This window comes from Vespa velutina, chromosome 2 (assembly GCF_912470025.1).
Source record: "Vespa velutina chromosome 2, iVesVel2.1, whole genome shotgun sequence".
NCBI lineage: Eukaryota > Metazoa > Arthropoda > Insecta > Hymenoptera > Vespidae > Vespa > Vespa velutina.
This window is the reverse complement of record NC_062189.1, coordinates 3,756,810-3,779,309: the sequence shown is the minus strand read 5'-3', so window position 1 is coordinate 3,779,309 and position 22,500 is coordinate 3,756,810. Positions and strand designations below refer to the sequence as shown.

The 22,500-nt window shown below is 36.6% G+C and overlaps 1 protein-coding gene and 1 long non-coding RNA gene across 9 annotated transcripts in view; one reads left to right on the top strand and one right to left on the bottom strand.

The window, feature by feature from the left end:
* LOC124957614 (neurogenic protein mastermind-like) overlaps window positions 1-22,500 on the top strand; it is a 171,954-nt gene that overhangs the window by 107,235 nt on the left and 42,219 nt on the right. For 5 of the 7 annotated variants that reach the window (XM_047514654.1, XM_047514656.1, XM_047514660.1 and 2 more), the window contains one exon: window positions 10,608-12,506. In XM_047514654.1, coding sequence (XP_047370610.1) covers window positions 10,608-12,506 — 1,899 coding nt within the window. The remainder of the gene's footprint in view (window positions 1-10,607; window positions 12,507-22,500) is intronic. The other 2 variants (XM_047514655.1, XM_047514661.1) reach the window with 1 other exon arrangement.
* The window catches only part of LOC124957619, a 13,588-nt gene continuing 7,862 nt past the window's right edge, over window positions 16,775-22,500 (bottom strand). For both annotated transcript variants that reach the window (XR_007103678.1, XR_007103679.1), the window contains exon 3: window positions 16,775-18,465. This is a non-coding gene — a long non-coding RNA (uncharacterized LOC124957619). The remainder of the gene's footprint in view (window positions 18,466-22,500) is intronic.

Here is a 22,500-nt window from a genome sequence, read left to right as displayed (position 1 = left end):
AGATTGCACAATGTCTTCGTTCTTCTCCGCTCCTACTTATCTCTCTCTCTCTCTCTCTCTCTCCCACCCTTTTCCTCCCCTCCCCCTCTCTCTCTCTCTGTCTATCTGTCTATCTTTTTCTGTTCTTTTCTCGGTTCAAACGACATATTGTGTCTTTGCATAATCATCTTTCGTAATACTAGACTATCGACCATCGTATTTTTATAATTTCATATATATAACAGTGGAATGTAATATGAAAATCATCGATGATTCAAGATCATTATTCTCTTGGGTCCTTACATATAGTATATTTCAAAATGTAATATAACGAATTTTTATTATGTCTAGATTATTTTAAGAAGAAAATAAAAATAACGAAAAAGGAAGAAAGGAAGAAAAGAAAAAAAGAGAAAAAAAAAAAAGAAAAAAGGAAAGCAAAATAAAAGAAGTACAAGAAAAATTACATATTTTATAATAAATATAAATTTAGAATAAGATAATATTAACGGTAAATGTGAACCTGAGAGAGGATTTAGAAACAAAAATCTCTAATCAAAATCTAATAAATATCATATACTTAAATAGATGGATACATAGAAAGAAAACAATTCAAATTAGTAGGAAGATATTCTTCACTTTGAGATTGAGGTTTCGTTCGGTTGTAGGAATCGTTTACAATGCCGAACGTTTACAACGACGAAACACGTAGAACAGATTTCACAATCGAGGACTCAAACGATAAGATCGAGTTGACCGCTAGCGTTTCTCCTATCGCGTTTATAGCATTTACATGCGTCGCGGTCACGTGATTCCGGTGTGTCTCTGTCGCCGCGCGCGAACGCGATTTGTTATTATAATTAGTGGAATTTGCATGTCAAGGGACTGGCATGTCAAGGGTCTATGGGTTCGGAGCTCGCGTATCGCGACGCGTGCACCTACCTTACGTCTTAATGGTTAATGCTCGCCTTACGTACATATCTGGATAACGGGCTGTATTTCGAGCCAAGTAATTGCATACCCTTCTGTATTATAATTCAAATTAGATATTTTGCATCTCGTCGTTGCTTCATGCTCCTCTACCCTTTTCTTTAAAATTTCTTCTATTTCTCTCTCTCTCTCTCTCTCTCTCTCTCTCTCTCTCTCTCTCTCTCTCTCTCTCTCTCTCTCTCTCTCTCTCCTTTTTTCTTTTCTTCCTTTCCTTCTTCATTTATTTTCTTCAATGATTCCGTCCTATTCTTTTGCTTTGATTATATTACCTTTTTAAAAACTTTGCGAATAAACGCGGAATGTTATTTTATATCTAAAGAAATAATATTTTCTTCTTTATTCTACGTGAAATTTTGTAATTGCAAAACGACCGTACTTTCAAGATGATACCCGTGTAGGAATTATTATGAGAGATCTTGCTTCTTTTCTACGAAATAAAGACAAGAGAGAGAGAGAGAGAGAGAGAGAGAGAGAGAGACAGAGAGATAAAAGAAATAGCTTTGTATTACATCGACCAGAAAGGAATGAAGATAAAAAAGAAAAAAAAAAATAAACAAAAAAAAAACGATTCTATTATTTCGAGTCAACTTCCATTATTTTTTTTTTTTCTTTTTTTTTCTCTCTCTCTTTTTTTTTCTTTTTTTTTTTTTTTTTTTGACGAATTTGTAAGAAAGCTTCCGATCGGCGTGTAAAGTTTTCAAGGATGTGAAGCCAGTGGAAGGAAAAAAAAAAAAAGAAACGAGGTCGTCGAGTTCGAGCCAACCTCTCTAGAATTTTTTTCTAAACCTTTGGACGGCCCAGACAATCGGTCAACATTTTACCATCGCCTCTTTCTTCTTTTTCTTTTTTTTTTTTTTTTTTTTTTTTTTTTTTCCTCGAGTATTCTCGATTATAATCATCGATCTCTTTTTCGAAATTACAATTTCAATTGATTAAAGATTCGTAATATCTTCCGTTTGTCTTGAAAGACGTCAATAAGAATTTCGAAAATTTTTAAAGAGCATTGATCTCATCGTTCGCTCATGTAAAATCATTCGTTCTAGAATCTAGTAGCTGAGTATTACTAGTTGTCTTCGTTAGACCAGAAACTTAGTTTGCCGCTCGAATTAAGTCGATAAACTGGCAAGGGTGGAGAGGTCAAGGTGGGGTCAAACGTTTGCATCGAAGATGCGATTATATTCCTTCCCCTCCCTCTCCCCCCCATGCCTATCCCCATTTTAATCTCACCTCATCCTCATCTACCAACTCTTCCTTCTTTTAACGATACAACATTTCTTCAATCTCTTTCGTCATTCTTTCTACTTAATTACGTTTATTCACACAGACTCAATTAATTAACTCGATCGTCGGCTTCTTTTTCTTCTACCGGTCGAATTTTTCGAATCATCGGGAAGAATCGACTTTAAAATTTGTCACGATCGTAATCGTGATTGTAATGAATGGAAAAAAAAAAAACAAAAACAAAAACAAAAAAAGAAGGATCGAAGGAGATTAAAAAGGAAAAGAAAAAAGAAATGAACAAAAAAGGAACAGGCAAATAAGTATCGTGCGATATTGCCGATCGTATTCTCAGTGGACCTTTTCGAATGAACTCGTATCAATAACATAGAGGAGTAATAACTTTGGGAGCAAGGGCTGCCACGCCCTATTAACCACCTCGCTTCCATCGCAATTATAGCACGTACGCCCCTGGCATAACGCGATACCCAGAGGGTTATATATTCACTGCTATCGGATGTATATATACATTTTACATATATAAAGCCATACATAAGCGAATGTATAGGTATGTAACGTTGGGACGTTGGTGGCTTTCCCCACCCTATCTCGATTTAATCCGCGATCCGGATAGAAAAATTCCTTCATGATCGAAAATTAGCCTAAGTCGATCGATAAAATGTAATCGAAGAACCACGAATTAATCGATCCCTTTACCGTACTTTAGTCTCTTTTTCTTTTTCTCTTTCCTTTTACTTTCTTCTTTCTCTCTCTCTCTCTCTCTCTCTCTCTCTCTCTCTCTCTCTCTCTCTCTCTCTCTCTCTCTCTCTATCTCTATCTCTCTCTCTCTCTCTCTATCTCTATCTATCTCTTTATTCACATTTAAAGGAATTCGCAGAGAAAATAAAAACAAGTAATAAGATGCTGATCCAATATGTTTTCATTGCCGTAAGAATTCTCTGTTTAGCGATAAATAATATGTTAAGGTCAAGAATATTCTTGATCGTCCTCTGGCTATTTTTTTCTTGTTTTGGTTTTTTTTTTTTCTCTCTCTCTTTATTCTCTTTATAGCTTCATTGGATGGCGAATGAATGAGCAAAAAGTTTCAAACGTATTCGCGATTTTATAGTTGAAAATGTTCGTTGAAATTTTCTATGATTTATATCTGAATTGATGCCTGGATTGAATAATGAATTATGAATTTTTTTTCACATTGCAAGTAGTATATTCCAGGTGAAATAATAGTTTTCATGAAACGTCGAGATGCGGTAGGGAATTCTTCCTTTTTTTTTTTTTTTTTTTTTTTTTTCTATTTTTTTTTGTTTCTTTTTCTCGTTTTTCTTTCTTAAAATTTGTCGATTATAAAATGGACAATGGTACATTGCTTGAACGAGCTAAATGAAAATCGTGATCTCGCGAAATGACGCGTGGAACTTAACGAACGCGGCTGGCTCGATACATGAAAAGGCCGTACAACGTAAACGATGATAAATCCACTTCTCTTTTTTTTTTTTTTTTTTTTTTTTTTTCTTTTTTTTTTTTTCGCCACCACCATCAGCCACGGCCGACGCAATACATCGGATCGTATTGCTGAGCGTGCTGGCGATGCATTTACATTTGTACGAATAAACATCGTAATTGCATATGTAACCACAACGCACGGACCATCCACGTGTCTCTGCCGATGCGCAGTGAACGTATTGTTTTCTATTTTTTTCTTTTTCTTTTTCTTTTTCTTTTCCTTTGTGTTTCTTTTGTTTTTTTTTTTTTTTTTTATTTATTTTTTTCTTTGCCGTTTTTTTTTCTTCCTCGGAACCTACGACACTTCTTTTAACGTCTATTTTTTACGATAGCTGTCGTTAATTCTTTATTCATGAATGAAAAATTTACGTATTACGTATGTAACTACGTGTTTAATATAAAAAAAAAAAAAAAAGAAAAGATAAAAACGTATGTATAAGTATGAAACATATGTTTAATAGATCAATACAGGTAATGTAATTTGTATTTTATTTCATCGGAAAACATTTTTATTAATGACTGATTTTTCTAAATCAGATATTTCTCTCTGTTAAGGATTTAAAAAATTACTTGAACTATTTAAGATATTTATTAAGAAGTAAAAGTGTGGTAAGAAGAAAGAATTTTTTTTTTTTCCTTTCTTTTTTTATTATTACCAAAATATCAAGAAACATATTGCGATACTTTCGTATGTTATATGGCGGCATCAATGTGTTAAATAATTACTTCAAATTAATATATACAACTATACACACACACACGCACTATACTCATGCATACACACCATATATATATATATATATAAATATTATAGTTGTGTGTGTGTGTGTGTGTGTGTGTGTGTGTATTTATATAGTTCATTTCTTTAAATTAGAATTTAGATTAGAGTGGTTCTCATAGTTGGAATGATTTCATCCTTTATGGGTTTTAAATTTGTGATGTAAAATGTAGATAGAAACAAGGGAATCCGATAGATCTATTAGTATTCCAGAAAGGAAACGATACGAAACGACGAAGAGCGGCTTTCAAACTGGAACAGATCCGCGTTAGATAGTCGATAGAATCGATACTCTGAGTTCTTTTCTTTCCTTCTTTTTTTTCTTTCTTTCTTTCTTTCTATCATTCTTTCTTCCTCTTTCTCTCTTTCAATCGTAGAGCATTGAAAACGGGATCTGAATATGTTTCTAAGTCGATGGATTATCCTGAAAGGAGCGATTATGTAAAGCGCCGTTGGTTACGCAAGAAGCACTGGCCGCAGCGCGCCCGTTCGAGAGACATTACGATTTTTCTACGCTAATCGCATCGCTTAAAACGGTAAACCGTTCGCTCGGACAACGGAGCACGATTATACGCTTTTCCTCCGTCAATTTCATTTTTTCCTTTCTTTCATCTTTTTATTTTTCCTACGTATCGTCGCCCATAACGCGCCATCGAATAATATATAAAAGTTCGATTTTTATTATTTAATATATGATAACATGATATATATATATATCAATCTCCGAAGCTTCTCATCTGATTTAATAACAATAATATTATAATACGTCGATATGATTTTTATACAAATGAATTTCTATTTGCATTTTCTATAACATTATTTTTATTAATTAATTACGAATATAATATCATTGTAATGAATTCATTTTCATGATTTATACGATTATACTGGCATTAACATAAAATTTATTATATATTTCATTTACATATATATATATATATATATAAACAGAAAAATATGACTTACCGATAAGCATCATAAAACAATCGAAGTCGAACTTATCAAACTTATGCTCGTACAAGAGAATTATTAAAATGCGTAACGTCGTTCAGCGATAATAATTTTTTTTAAAACGATAACAAAAGAGTCAAACCTACGTATTCTTGAATTCGTATTCGCAATTCATTCGATTCGCTAATTAACACACAACGTAGGTACAAAAGCGCGATTCGTTCGCATAGATAAGCATGCATTATAAAATACGAATTTGAATCGTGTTTAGACTGGCGAATAATGCGGACGATATGCTCTTTTAATTTTAATTTTTTTTTTTTTTTTCTATCGTATCTTCAAACTCGAGATTATAAATAATAATTAAATAAAAAGGAAAAACAAACAAAAAAACAACAACAACAACAACAACAACAAAAAAGAAGAAGAAAACGAAGAGAAAAAGTAGAAAAGAAAGAAAAAGGAAAAATGTTGATGTAAAAATTTAATCGCATTTGCGCGGCCATCAAACGTTTAAAAATCGAACGTATAAAATAGCATGATAATAATAATAATAATAATAGAATTCGTAAGATGATTTTTATTACCATTCGTCGCGACGTAAGAAAGGAATTCAGCGTTGAAAGTCGAAAGTTGATAATAATTGATTGATAGACACGGAAGGAGGAGTTTGAAGTCGTTTCTTGTCCAGCATTTGGGTCGTGTTAACGCTCCTAACTAGTTGGTATTAACGAAACGTGACGCTAGATAAACCGGCGTATCCACCCACGCGTGCGACCCCCCGCTGGTAAACTGCGTCAAGGTTAGTCGTTCTTATTCCAGCGCTTTTGATGTTCCCAATCTAAACGATATTCGACTATTCTCTTTCTAGTTTTTCTAGTTGTTTAATGATAATCATGTATAATATATTTAGTTATTTTTTTTTTTTTTTTTTCTATCATTATCATCTTCATCGATAAAAAATAAAAAAAAAGTCGCACGACATTTTTAGATCTCTCCTTTTTCTTGGTTTTTTTTTTTTTCATTTTCCTTCCCCCGAATAATATTCATTCTCTTATATCAAAAAAAAAAAAAAAAAAAAAATAGACAATACTTTGGTCTTAATAGACATTTAAGCGATCGTTTCTTCTAATCGAATGAAGTCGTCCTAGAGACAGTTTATTTAGATTCAACGAGAAACGAAAATACGTTCGTTAGAAGTCGTTTCGAATGTTTAAGTGACTTCATCTTTTATCAACTTGAACAATCAACTTGAGTGTACATTTCTGTATTATTACATATTTTTATTATTACGTGTATATATATATATATATATATATATATATATATTATTCATTATATTTTTCAAGACTTCATCTTATCAGATTTTCTATATCAAAAGAATTTTATTTTTCTAATTTCACTGTCGTTATTACTAAATGGCAACATCGCTGGATGATTATTTTTCTTTTACATCTTAACTATGAATAATATTTAAAGAGACTTTGGTCGATGGATATTTATGACTAATAGATATTTTTCAAGCACGACGATTGGCTGACCGAAGAATTGAAAAGATCCTTCGTATACCTGAAGAATAAAATAACAGATGGTACGATACCTACGATAAGGCAAACCAATTGTCAAGACGAATAATTGACAATTTTAAATAGAGAAAACTTTTATGACCATTATATTTTTACCCATATTAGGAAAAATATTAGGTATATATCATCCCCTTCCTTAAACTTTCTCTAACTTTCTACAGTGTCCCTTCAAAATAACAGTGTTGTTGCAATCGTAGAAGGAATAACGTGACAGTCAGTCGCAATCCAATCTTCGAACTGTGATCATCTCTGTTTTGTGCGAATAAATAAATATTATTTAACGTAATACTAAACAAGAATAGTGAAAGAATAAAAGTAAATATTGAAACTAAAGTGATACAAAAATAAAGTGATAAGCTGTAATAAATTTTGATGAATTTGTGATATAATGGAGGAGAAATATAAAAATTTTTTCCCATCGCATTTTATCAATAAAAGTCCCTCGTCAAGGAATAAGTGTATATATTGGCAAAAGGTAATTTGCGTTTATCGATAAATATATATATATATAGTCATTTAATCTAAATACCGTCATTGATAATTTTAAACAATTTCTTACAATATCAATTGTTATATCAAATGTACGAATACGTCGGGATCGTGAAAAAGTTTATGGAAGTTTATCGTCGTAGTCGATTTATTTCTTTCTATTTTTTTTTTTTTTTTTTTTGTTCTTTTCTTTTTTTTTCTGAAAGTGAAAAGATTCGAAATATCTTTGAAATCGTTAAGTTTCTTATTCGAAATTCTTATGAGATTGGCTTATGATAGAAGTTTTCTAAACGAGCGTTCCAAACGTCACTCGCGAGCTTTGCTTTCCGGTTCGATCTCGGACGGTCGAGGTTGCTCTTCGATACGATAGTAGAGGAACTCGAGAAAAGTAATTAATTCGAGAGAAGAGGAATTCCATTTAAAATTCCCTTTTTTGCATAAGCCCTATAAACGGGGGAAAGGTATGGGCTAGTAGAGGAATAGAAATGTAGAACGGATATTGACACGAGCACAGGAGAAGACTCAGAAGCAGCGTTATCTGTCAACCAGCAGTGCACATTTCGTCCTGTGAAATTGCTTCTCAAAAAGCTGGCAGAGCTTTCCAGTCCGAAGCCCTTTTCCCAGCTTCGCTTCCATTTCTCTCTCTCTCTCTCTCTCTCTTTCTCTGCCTCTCTCCCTCTCTCTCTTTCTCTGCCTCTCGACCTATATAATATAAAACGCGAGTTGCCTCTCCAATATCTCTTTTCTCCGTCGTCGCCTGTACGGCAGCTGACATTCTCGATGCAATTCTTTTCTGCCGCAGTACCTTTTCTTCTACAAAGCGGTCACTGCGCGTCAAAACTAATCAAAATGGAAAGAAAAAAAGAAAAAAGAAAAGGGGAGAGTAAAAAAAAGAAAAAACAAACTGTTGTAACAATTGCTTTACGATATCTTACATCTAATCGCCGATTTTGTCTTTACCTTTCACTAATTTCTTCTTTTTAATCGAATACGAAAAGTCATCGGACGAATTAGATTTTATATTTAACGATAAAGTATCGTTGAGAATAAATGTTTTTTTTCTCTTCTTTCTTTTCTTCTTCTTCTGGTTTTTCTTTTTTTTTTTTTTTTTTTTCTCATATTTTTTCTTTTTTCTTTTTCTTTCTTTAAACAGCCGTAGCAAAAGATCTTAGAAAGTTAGAAACTTTGTTTTATATTACGAGGATATTTCTATCGTGTTGATATTTCTAAGAAAATCTTTAGACTCTCACGAATATTCAATTTCATTTCATTATGAATACTTTTGTTACATCGATCCAAGGATTAACTTATTCTAGGCGAACGAAAACGATTACTTTACGTCGCAAAATCCTTCGGGTCTTTGTCAAGGCGAAAAAATGTACACGGTCGAAGGTTGAAAGAATATTGTGTTACACGTGCAAGAGACACGAGATTAGAAGGTATAAAAGAGAGAAAAAGAGAGAGAGAGAGAGAGAGAGAGAGAGAGAGAAGTAATAAGAGAAATAGCGACGGAAATGAAGAACGTTCGATTCGTTGTTATAAAGGGTAATACGTATTATCGATGTGTGCGAAGTTACTCAACTTCAAATCATGAAAGAAAGCATGGATGGATATTCACCTATATAGAACAATGTAATGGTTTGAACCGCGAATATCTCGAATAGAGCGCATTCAGACAAACTTTTTCCAATCTCATTTTTTTCCTTTCTTCTCTTTCTCTTTACCATTCTATCTTTTGCTATATCTCAATATCGAACAACTTCTTCATATTTTCATCGAACTCTATTTCGACGTGACCCATCTATTGTCCTGATGATATGGCAAAACGTGTATATTTAAAAAAAAAAAAAAAAAAAAAAAAAAATCTCTTTTCTGTTCTATTTCATATTAACATCGTAAATGATGTAAAATAGTTCGACAAAGTGATGAACTTTTAATACTTCAATGATTTTAAATTTGTTAAATTAATTTTTTTTCTTTTTTTTTTTCTCTTTTTTTTTTTTTTTAATGAAAAAAAAAATTGAAATTTTTATTATCACCGATAATAAATAATCGAGCTTTTTAATAAAAAATTAGAGGTTCGTCAAGGATAAGTTTCACGTAAATATTCAATACGCGTGCATATGCGCGAAGGACAAGTGGGAGAACAATCGAAAGATAATAAAAGGCACACCATTTTCTTTCTAACGACCGAGATTTACGTGTCATGCAAGGAATCAGGATTCCGAAGTTGAAACGATCAGTAGTGGTTAGTTGATTCCCACCGGTGGTCGACGGAGAGGAACGCGAATGTCCCTTTTCTTTGTACAAAGATAGTTGGTAGAAAAAGCTTTGAAAAGGTATTGACAGGTACGGTGAGAAATTGTCAGGTTAATTGGAAAAAAAAAAGTCTGTGAAACGACTTTGCCACGAGAGCCGTGGACACCGCGTTGTTTGACTCTGCGGATCGGGAGTTAAGTATCCTGCACTAACCGGTTGCGGACTACCTTCGTGACGAGTAAAAAGCACGAAGTACCAGCAAGCTAAACGCGCCGCCGCTTCTTTTTGACCCGATCGCAAAGAAGATGGTACCTTCTTTCAGAGCTTTATTTTACTTCATTAACTTCACGTAATAATGAAACATTATTAGAAATTTAATGACCGTAAGTTATACAGGGAATGTGTTATCTTCTTTCATTTTTCTTCTTTGCTTTTTTTTTGTTTGTTTGTTTGTTTGTTTGTTCTTTCTCCCGTCCACCCTCTCATCAAAAAATGTATCATAAAATCATTTTTATTTTTTAAAGTCCATCGGACAGAATATGGAAAATACCAGGGTGTATAAATATTTGTATTTCGCTTTAACGTCCGCGCGCTTCGATACGCGAACGAACGAGTTCGATAAACACAGATTCGATATATGATTACGTTACAACCTACGTACGTAATTCATGGATTCCATTATACAGAAATTGGAGATTTAATTAGTACTTTCCAATTGAAGAAATAATAATAATTCGACCATTTCCGTAGCGACGATATTGGGCGTGTATCGTTTATATCGAATCTCTGCTTTGGAAAATGAAATCGATATCAATCGTAATTTATTCTTGTTCCAGCAGCAGAAATTCTTAAAGAGAACGGCCGAGGAGTTGGAGGCAAGCGGGGGTGGCGGAGGCGACGGAGGATTCGGCGAGCCACCGGTAAAGCTACAATGCACGCAAGCCCAGCATCAGCATCAAGCGCAGCTTACCAGCGGTGGCGGAGGAGGAGGAGGCGGAGCCGGAGGTGGTGGGCCTCACCACGGCCACGGGCAGCATCAGCCCGGAAACGGTGCGAACTCGACGGGTCCGAACGGACCAGGTAGCGGAGCTGGCGGAGGCGGAGGTGGCGGCGGAACCGGTGGAGGTGGTGGTGGCGGTGGTGGGGGTGGAAACGAAGGTCTGACCAAGTTCTCCGTCGAGATCGTTCAACAACTGGAGTTCACGACCTCGGCCGCGAACTCTCAGGCACAGCAAATATCGACGAACGTGACGGTAAAGGCATTGACGAACGCTTCCGTGAAAAGCGATTTATTGAACGCCTCGTCCTCGCCTAAGCCGGACCCGAACGGCGGCGGTGGCGGAACTGGAGGCGGTGGCGGTGGTGGAGGTGGTGGGAATGTTAGGACACAGCCGGGAAACGGAACCGGTGGAGCTGGTGGTCCAGGCGGCCCTGGTGGTGCTGGCGCCGCAGGTGCCACGGATGGAATCGGTTGCGTCGACATCGCTAATCTCGTCGAGTGCAAACAAGAACCCGATAACGAATTCGTCGATCTTGAACAGTGCGCCGCCGCATTGGAAAAGGACGCGGCAGTGAACGGAGCCGGTTTCCCTGGCTTTTCTGATTTCATGGGTGACGACACCGGCGACGAGATCATTACGTCGGACGCTTTTAAAGATCTCATCTCGGAAATTTCGGATTTCCATCCGGAATTCATGAAAGACTTTGATTTTGAGGACAAGAGCGTAGACGCGTTGGCGAACAACGCGGCAGCTGCCGTCGCGAATGCTGCCGCTGTCGCAACCGCAGCGGCCGTAGCTGCTGTAACTAATGGAAATAATCCTAATAACAATGGAATGCCTCCGAACAACGGACAGATCAAGATCGAAGACGACAAGGATACTATTCACCATCAACAGCAACAACAGCAACAACAGCAACAGCAACAACAGCAGCAGCAACATGGGAACAGTAATAATAACAACGGTGTGAATAACGGTACGACCGCCAATAACGGCAACGCGTTACCTGCCAATTCCAGTCCAAGTGCGCTCGCCTCCTCTCAGTATTCCCCCGCCCGACTACCTTACTCCGGTCTAGACTTTAAGTCCGAAATGAGCCCGGCAGCTCAGACGCTCAAACAGATGGCCGAGCAGCATCAGCACAAGAGTCAGCAGCTAGGCCTTGGCGGTTTCAATCCGACAGCAGCGGCAGCCGCAGCTGCGGCGGCTGCTAGAGGACCAGCGGCTAGATCACCTTATGCCGAATTTTCTCAATTTACCGGAGCTTCGGACTATTTGGGTAGTCCAGGAAGCACAGCACCTCCGGGTGGACAAAATCAAACTCCAGGATCTGGTACCGGATCGTATCACAAGAACAATGGCGCAACCGGTTTCCAAAGTCAACAAACAAACGACATGTTCGTCAGTTCCCAAACACAATTTGCCCCCGGCTTGCCGGACATGAAGAGATCGCAACCAAACGCGGGTGGTAAGCCGAGTATGCTGGGACCAAGTGGTGGCTATAAACAACAATATTCTCCTTATGGAAGTCCAGGCTCTATGCCGAATCACGGTAGTCCAGGATATCCACTACCTCCGAGAGGATCGCAAAGCGGTGGTCCTAATCAAACTGGATCTCAAGGACCCTTTACCAGCTCCACACCACCAAGACCTCCCTCGGGACCTGGTACCTCTACATTGCAGATCAATCAAGCGCAACAACTGCACATTAGTAATCCGGGACATCAGATTCAGGTCGGTCAACTTAAATTTATGAAATTTCTCTCTTATTATATAATTTATACCATTTAAATAGCCGACAAGTTGAAACGAAGACAAAAAAAGGCGCGAATGATCGAATCAACTAATTCACATTAATCCAAATTATATTTATAAGTGAGAATTACGTTTCCTTATTATCTCATATTATCTCATATCTGAGATTTTTCTAAAACTAATATTTTCCCTTGAACGAACGACAAATAAAAACATATAACATCGCGAGAAGGATATCGTACTCGTAGTCGTATGATATCTGTTGCGTCGCGACAATGCGTCTATTTTTGTAGGTGGGATCGGTCGTTCGGGGTAGGAGAAAAAGGGGTGACGATGGTCGGTCGTAGTAGCATCGACGGTAGATAGCATAGTAGTAGTGATATTGGTAGTGGTGGTGGTAGAAGTGGGTAGTGGTAGTGGTGGTGGTGGTAGTAGTAGTGGGTAGTGGTGGTGGTGGTGGTGGTGGTCGAAGACTGTGAAAATGGGTGGCGTCGTCGGACCGTCACGAGGGCGCCGCGACGCGCAACAAGTAGTCTAACCCTCCCTTTCTCCCTTCTACTTTGACATCACTACTACCACTACCAACTTTACCACCACCGATACCACAACCATCGGCGTTACTACCCCCCTAATGTCGCCCTCCGCTCTTTATAAATTTTCCCTCTCACTATTTCCCCTACTCTTCTCGAGGCTTGGTCTAACGTATAGGAGCGCGAGCGCGCGCACGCATGAGTATGAGAGGGAGAGAAAGTTAAGGGTGAGAGGTGCATGGCCGTGCGCAGCCGGCGTCGCGACGCCACCGTCTGCTCGATTTACCCTGCGCCTGCAATCCGCGTCAATACGCTTGGCTTGCCGCTCGCAAAATTCTGCGCTCGCGGTAATCTACGCGTCGATGCTCGGACGGGGTCGACCACGAAAGCTATGTTGTGATAGAGAGAGAGAGGGGGGGGGGCGGGAGGGGAGGGGAATAGATGAGAAGGAGTAGGAGTAGGAGTAGGAGTAGTAATAGGAGCAGGAGAAGGAGAAGGATGCGGAGCAGCAGTAGTAGTAGGAGGAGGAGAAGAAGGAGGAGGACAAGAAGTTATTTAAATCTTCGCTCGACGCTATTCTCGCGCCAAGTATCTATTTGCGAATACGATTTTAATACGACTAAGCAGACGCATTGAAGATTTTCTTTAATTGGTCGTAGAAAATCGTTTCTTCGTTTATGTCTTCGTAAATTTCTTTCTTACGTTATACGTTAGACGTTAGTTTTATTATCCTGAAAAATTATGGATTGAAATCGTATGAATTCTCAGTATTCTCTATCGGTAAATCATTTCCATAATATTCTCAACGTTATTATTTATATTATATTGTTTTATGCAATGAATTTTTATGAGCTCGGAATAATCATTTTTAACTACAATATAACACCTCGTTGAGTCGTTAGATTTACAATGCGATTTCGACGTGACATTTGACGATGACGTGATAAATGATTCGCTACGATATTTAATAACGAATTATATTGAGGCACCATCGGTATACCCCTTGAATTTGTTCTTCGTAACGAGACTAAAGAAAGAAAGGAAAAAGAAAAAGCAACTTTATGGAACAAATGAAAATTTTAATATTTCAATGAAAGTCACAAGAAACAACGGAGACTGTTCCAGATGTTTAAACATCCTACTTGAACTATGCTTATGAATAATAATTTATTTTTTATCGAGATATCGGATAGATAATCCTGTTATCGTAAATGAGATTAGTTATTATCACGTATACATATTCACCGTGTTGTACAATACTATTTTCAAAATCGATAACGTTCCATATCCTTCCGTTAGAGACCGTAGATCGTTCGTTGTCAATTCGAAAAGATAATATTTTATTCGTTTGAAAGTTCGAGCGTATCGGCTAACCATGAAATTTGAAAAAGATTACTCGATGAAATTTCCTCGTCTCTCCTGTAAGCCATTTTCATGTTTTTCCGCTTTCACCGTTGGGAATATAGGTTGAAATTATTTTAACATCGGTGCGATGAAAATTTCGGACTGCAATGGACTCCGAAAAATTTATAAAACCCGCCAAGTCTTGTAATTTCGTTAATAGAGAATTACATATTTTCCTGATATAAAATAATTGCTTTTGTATTTTCTCTCTCTCTCTCTCTCTCTCTCTCTCTGTCTTTTTTGTTTTTTTTTTCGTTCAAAAGTGATATATATATATATATATATATATATATATATATCGTATACTTTTTTTTTATTTATGACAGAGCCTCAACGGACTCGTAATATTTAGATATAATTGAAGTACTCCGTTGATACTGGCGAGGCCGTCCAATTAACGTGAATTTATAAAAAGGAAGAAAAAAAATTCATCTAGGTAAATGGGAATAAAATCGTTTGTAATCCTACGAATAAAGTTTATCTCAAATTTGAATACTTTGATTGTTTGGCATCGTGATATTCTTGTTAAAAGAGGAAAAGATAGAGAGAGGGGCGGGGGAGGGAGAGCGGTAGGACATAATAATAATAATAATATTAATAATAATAATAATAACAGATTATCTTTTGAACTCTTTCTAATCATTTTACTTACGATCCCTTTTATCATATTTGATTATACGTGGATTCACGATCGATCATTCGTAATTTCGAAATGTTTCAAAATTGACATCACTTTCTTCGTGAAAGAAAATCGAATCCTCCCTAGCAAGTCCAAATCGAATTCGTTCTAGCCAACAACGACGATTCGTTTTTCTCTATAACTGAACGAAAAGGAACTCGCTCAGGATGGAAATCGAAGGTACGTTCTTCCTTGGGAAGGAATATCTACCGGTATATAAAATCCTCGGAGCATTGTGCTAGATAGCTAGAGAAGAGATCTTATCTGTCCGTCCCTCGGACACCTTCGAACCTCAGAAGCGTTCCTTCTGTCTCGTTCCTCTCGCATCTTATGGACACGTCTGTCCCTCGTAAATCACGCTAGCTAACGCGTATTTGCATCTCAATGCGCTTTGGATCTGAACAACGCTTTTCACCTCGTCGTCTACGAGATCAATTTCTTCCTTTTCAAGGATCTTTTTCTTATTCTCTGCCTTTATTATCGAACACCTACTTTTCTCTTTCCCTCTCTCTCTCTCTCTCCTCGTTCTTAGTTTCCTCTAAATGTTTTCTCCGTTTTAGAATTACATAAATGTAGATCATTTCACGACAATAGATCGCGAAACAAGCGATTGATAATTGTCTTCCACAAAATCGAAGTCGGCAAGTTCGATGACAACAAAAGAGCATCGTTATCATTAAAAGCAAATAATGTTATCACTATAAAGCTGTAAAACGTAGAAATTTCTGACACACTTTCTTTCAAACATTAATCATTAAAAGTTATTCATTATTCATTCTGTACAGTCAATCTGTACTGTTATTAATAGATAACGCGATAATTTTTTTTATGAATTATCAATCGATTTGCGCAATCATAAATGATCGGTTGATCGGTAGTTTATCTTTAGATCAGGGAAAAGTAAATTTTTTTTCACTGCAAAAATCTAAAGATAAAATAAAATTTAATCGAAATCAACTTTTTTCTTTTCTTTTTTTTTTTTTTTTTTTTTTTTTTTTCTAATTCCTTCGTTTCATGTGAAAAGTTACGTTTTAAGAAAGAGACAGAAAGAGAGAGAGAGAGAAAGAGAGAGAGCACGTATCGCTTTCGATGCAAATAGACGCTGGTAACAAAAAACCCGTTTGAATGTCTTTCTCTTACGTTCTAAAATCTCTTGTATTTACGATTCCATGTAAATTCGACTGAACGAATTCATTTTCGTTCATTCCCGTTCGTATTCCCGAAGAGAGCTGCTTCCTAGTACGGTCTCGTGCGTATTCACAGAGGACCGGAAATCGACTCTGTTGTGCGCATACTCCTACTTCTCTTTCGGTTCAAAGGTTATTTGCGCACCTTCGATCGTGACGTCTCGTAGATACGCGCGCGTGCCGTAAAACTGGTCCAAACAATTCGCGTCACGTACATTACGTCAATTTCTAGTTTTTCTGTCGCATTCTCATATAACCAATTTTTTCTTTCTGTTATTTCTTATAACACAATCGAACATTATAATTATTCTATCTTCGTTACTTTTTATTTCTCTCTCTCTCTCTCTCTCTTTCTCTCTCTCTTTCTCTTTCTTTTTATTTGGAATAGATATCGGGTTTTTTTTTCTTTTTTCTTTTTTACCATTTCAACTTTCGTAATCTCAATTTATAATTAAGTTAATTATATAAAAATGATACGTACGCGTTAAAGAGAATGAGGGCGAAGTGAGCGAGCAGGAGAAAGGATGGGAAATAATAGCGAAAATTGAGAGGGATGGTTGGTACGGGAGGGGGAATGAGGAAGAACTCGGGAAGGCACGAGGAATGTTATATGACTAACGGCGGATAGCTCGAAAACGTGGCGTAAATCAAACCCACCGCAATCGTAATTTCGGAAATTCAATGCGTAAATATGACGCGATCTGGTCGATTCGCGTAACGGTCATCCCTCCGTGAAAATCCAACGTAAAAGCGCTCGGAAATGCGTCTTCCAAACTCGACAAGCGGCATTTATTTGAAAATGCATATTAATGTCCCTGTTGATTACAGAAATCGAGTATTAACGGGATTCGCGGATAATGAGCTCGCAAATGCACGCTAAGTATTTATTAGGGACGAGTCAAATTTTCCACGCAATTTTCTTTCTTCTTCGAATTTATTCGCATAAATATGATCGTCATTGTTGATACGCATTCTAATACACATTATATGCAATTACTTATATTTTCAATGACAATCTTTTAACTTTGACCCATTGGACAATTAACTTGGTACGATACAAATTTTTCGATCAGCGAGCATCGATATTAGCAGAAAAAATTCTCCTAGACGCGATTGGATATTATTACGATATGAGTTAAGTGAATTAAGCGAAATCGAAAAAAAATAATGTCAAAAAGAGAAAAGAAAGAGAATGAAATAAAAAGTAACAACAATGGGAAAAGGGACGTATGGAATTCCGATCGTTTTGCAAAGTACGCAAAGAATTTTTCCCCGAAAGAAAGCACCTTTACTACGGAATTCTTTGTTCTTTATTTTTTCTTCTTCTTCTTTTTTTTTTTTTTTTTTCTTTTTTTTTCTATTTCCTTTTTCCATCTTTTATTTTTTTTTTCTCCCTACGTTACGTCGATCGCATCATTTTTCTTATCTCCCTGTTCTTCTCCGTAAAAGTCTCGACGAGCTCGTCGTGACGAAGGTTTAAGATTCTTTCGTCTTGTCTTGCGTTTGTCCTCTCCCGAATTGAGATCGATATCGGATCGAACCTTTGAATTCAATGGGAAAAATCAAAAACGAGCATCGACCAAAACTTTCATCTATGCAAATCACGAGTTAAGTTAATTGACGAAATATTCAAACGACGTTAAAAAAAGAAAAAGAAAAAAAAAAAAAAAAAAGAAAGAAAGAAAGATACGAGCAAGGGAAAACTATAAACGATCGACATTGAAATGATAATCCTTGAACGTACGCGCGAGAATGCATCTTTCTTCTTTCCTCTTATATATTTTTACCTTTCTCTTTTTTTTTTTTTTTTTTATTATCGTTCCTCTTACGAGCTACGAGCGTATCCCCATCATCCATCCCTTTCTCTTCGTTTTCTTATCATTCATCTACCATCGCTAAGGATTCGTAGAAATACGCGTCAGTTTTCGAAAGTGACTTAATTCGTAAGAGAGCACCTTCGGCCGCAAAGGGTTATCGATTCACGTTAAATCGATCTCCGGATCATTCCCGTGCGTAAGAAACGCTTCCGTATCTCTCCGCTTCTCTTCTTTTCATCGGACGACCTTCATCTTGACCCTGTCACTCTTTTTCTGCTTATCGGCATACGTATATCGGTGGAAGACTTCTTTGAACCTTATCTTTCATTCATGAGAACAGGAAAGAACAATTGTCACAATAATAATAATAATAATAATAATAATAAAAAAGAAAGACAGAAAAAAAGAAAGATTAATAACAATTCAAAAATAATAATATTAACAAATTGATTACACGTCGCATTATAATAATGCGAACTTATTTTAATTACGATAAAACTATAATTATATCTTAATAATTATATTAATAAAAATAATACTATAATATCCTTTATAAAATATTATAAAATTCTTAACGATTATTCTCGACGAACAATACGACATTGTTCGATAAATAACGATAGTACGACGAGGCACACACATACATACAAACGATTTTATTATACGTAAAGATTTTAAACGATCACACGTATTCTCCGCTCGGATATTTCTACAGCTTATAAAGGAACGACCAACCATTTAGGATGTCTCGATGATCGAGAAAGAAGAATCGGTATACTGAAAAAAAGAGAGAGAAAGAAAGAGAGAGAAAATGTACGTATGCATGGATGCATATGCACATATATATACATATATATATATGTGTGTGTGCGTGTGCGTGTGTTTGTGAGCATGTGTTATAAAGGAACAACGTCGTTACGTGATATCGCTGTGTCGTCAAGATCGCAGTAGGCTTTGTAAGTTGGAGTAACTTATCGCGTGCTTACTCCGTATGAGCGAATGGCCGTACAGTAAGTACGCTCTCTTACTTCATTCTACGTATGTAGATGAATATCTGCTCGCGTTCATGTTCTTACTTACGCGTAGTAACGTATTCTTGCATTTGTGTTAGATATATATATATATATACATATATATATATATATATGGTAAACACAAACACACCTATGTATATATATATATATATGTGTATGTGTATATATATATAAGTCCAGCAACTGCATATAACGTATAAGGCACATTCCACAATGCTCTTGTGCATACCGCGCTGAAATCGATACCCACGTCCCTCTGTTTGTAACCTACATCGTGTCGGCACGGGGTATAATCGTGCGTGTACAGTCACCTTCAAAATATATCCTCTATATCTCTTATCGAGAAATAGAGGAATAGAAACAGAGATGAAAGAGGGGAGAAAGAGAGAGAGAGAGAGAGAGAGAGAAGGTTCGTGATGAGATTCAAATATATAGATAGAGAGACAATGATTGACGAGAAATGAACCATTTCGAATAGGATAATCGTTAACATTCCTCCTACTGGGACTGTAACGAGCCAAAAGCACGGCCGACCAATTGCGGGTAAATACCTACTAATCGTACGTCAAATTTGGATACGCGCTAGTTTTAACGATGCACACCTACGCAAGCGATTCTCTTGCGAGCAAGTGCATATACGTCTTTCTCTCTCTCTCTTTCTCTCTCTTTCTCTCTCTTTCTCTCTCTTTCTCTCTCTCTTTTTGGATAGTGTGCTTTCATCAGGTATTACGTCGAGCAATGTATCGTTCAGAGACGAGAATTGAATACGTAATTACGATGAAAAGATCTGCTCTATTACGATCAAATAAGTCATTTTTTGTTTATTATTTTTCTTCTCCGGTTTTTTTTTTTTTTTTTTTTATTTTTTTTTTTTCTTTTTTTTCATAATAATATCCGTCCACGTGATTTGATTTTTTTCCTCTTTTCTGTTTTTTTCTTTTTTTTTTCCTTTTTTTTTTTTTTTTTTTAAATTATGACTTTTCGATAGTCTGACAAATTGATCTTCTCTCTTGTCCAACAAAATCGTACACGGTTGTTTCCTTATTACATGGAATAAGCGAGAGAAAGGAAAGTTACAGTGAAACGTAGTAAATGGACTCGTTTCAATTAGAGTAGAAATAGGAAAGTTGCCATCCTTATGTGTATCTATTCCCGAGACAGACCATAGATTCCGATGTCTTTTCTAAGGAGAAACGTATACGATTCGAGCGAAGTAAAACGCTTCGGAAGTAACTAAAGCGTCGGTTACCATGATGCCCTCTCTCGTCGTCGAAGCGCCGTGAATCCGGTTGACTTACTAATTTTAACTCGACCATGACACCGCACAAGTGCACCGAGTATACCGTGCTTTCGCACGATTCTCCCTCTCTTTTCTCTCTCTCTCACTCTCTCTTCCTCTCTTTCTCTCTCTCTCTCTCTCTCTCTCTCTTTTTCTTTCTCTTTCTCTCTGCCTATCTCCGTTTCCGTAGGTTTGCCCATTACTAGGCTACGAACCTAAATTTGATTTTCGTCCATTTCTCTTCAACGGTCTTACCGATAATTAGGTTATCGAATTTCAACTCGGCAAGCTTCAGTAACCTTCGCCCTTTTCCCCTACCGCAACATCCTCATTAACAACGACGCCTCTTGCGTCCTCGTTAGCCTCACTGCTGTGCGCACCCGCGAGAGATGCTCAATAATGAAATAATCGAGCACGGTATTTTAATCGGTTTCTCTTTCTCCTTCTACGAAGAGCTTAACATATCTACTACAATTATCGATACACGTACTCCAATGTCAGTCGATTATCAATGTGAAAATATATACAAATGTATATATATATATATATATATATATATATATATATATATATATATATATTTTGTGTGTGTATACGTGTGATTCTGTAAGGATTAGAAAAGAGCAAGTCATGATTCTAAAGTCGTTTCTTTTCTTCCTTAGGCTTATGAAATTGCGAATGAAACGAAAAACGTAGGAATATATTATTAACCATAATATTATCATCTTCTTCGTTAGATTTTATACTTACGAAAGATCGTTTATTTTCTTTTACTTATGTTTTTCTTTTTATTTTCTATTTTTTTTTTTTCTTTTTTTTTATTTTCTATTTTTTTTTTCTTTGCAAAAAATAACAAGGATTTAATAACATCGATGATATACCTTTCGAAGACATGCCTTCTCAGATCTCCGTCTAAAATTTTCCATCTATCCATTCGATTATATCGACCGATGGAATGGATTAGGAGAGGGGAGAAAGAAGGGAAAGGGTCACGCGTTAGAATATCATATCGTGAAAAAAAAATTGTTTACGAACAATCGATCGAACTTTCCCTTTCTTTATCTTCTCTCGTAGTAATAGAATTACAATTTTGTGCCACGTTATTCGGCGTTATAGGTATTTTCAAGTTTTACACAGGAATCGCGTATGACGAGTAACGACGATTCCTTCGAGGAACTATCGAGAAATAGAGGATGAAGAAGAAGAAGAAGAAGAAGAAGAAGAAGCAGAAGCAGAAGAAGATAACGCCTTATGGAACTCATAACTATATACTTGATCCAGGCCAGATAAACATCGAAAATAGTACGGCCGGTGCGCGTAGTAGCGAGTCGCTGCGTTAAAGTCGTGATTCGTCTTCGTTGAAGATCTCTTCGTTCGTTCTCTCTCTCTCTCTCTCTCTCTCTCTCTCTCTCTCTCTCTCTCTGTCTCTCTTGGTATCTCTCTTTCTCTTTATTCCTCACTGTACGTAGACTCCTCGCGCAGATGCGCTCATGCGCGAGAGATCTCTCATCTGCCCGTTCGATCTCGTCCGTTTCTTTCTTCAGCCTTGCCTCTAGCTCGCCTCTAAAGATAGGTCCCCACCCGTCGTCTACGTACCAAGCACGCGCCTTCGTATTATGCCGCCATTATCGATAAACCTTGCCGTGGATATTTTTGGTCTTCAAAGGGTTCCCGCGGTTGAAATGTGACAGCTTTTCGAAGGAGAAATAACTTTCTTATATATATATATATATATATATATTTTTTTTTTTTATTTTCTTTTCTTCTCTTCATGACAACTCATACCGATACTCTTTATCTTGCTCCTAACGTAAACCATTTCTTTTTCTCCGTACAATAATTATCTAAGGAAATTTTCTTTTCCGAATGGGTTTCTCTTTCCTTTTTCTTTTTTTTTTCTTTTTTTTTTTTTTTTTCTTTTTTCTTTTTTCTTTTTTTTTCTATGATATGAAATTGATTTGAAATTCGAAGAAGAAAGGAAAAAATTCGAATATACAAAAATGCCCGTCCTCGAAATACATTCGTCTCTACTTCGATGATGAC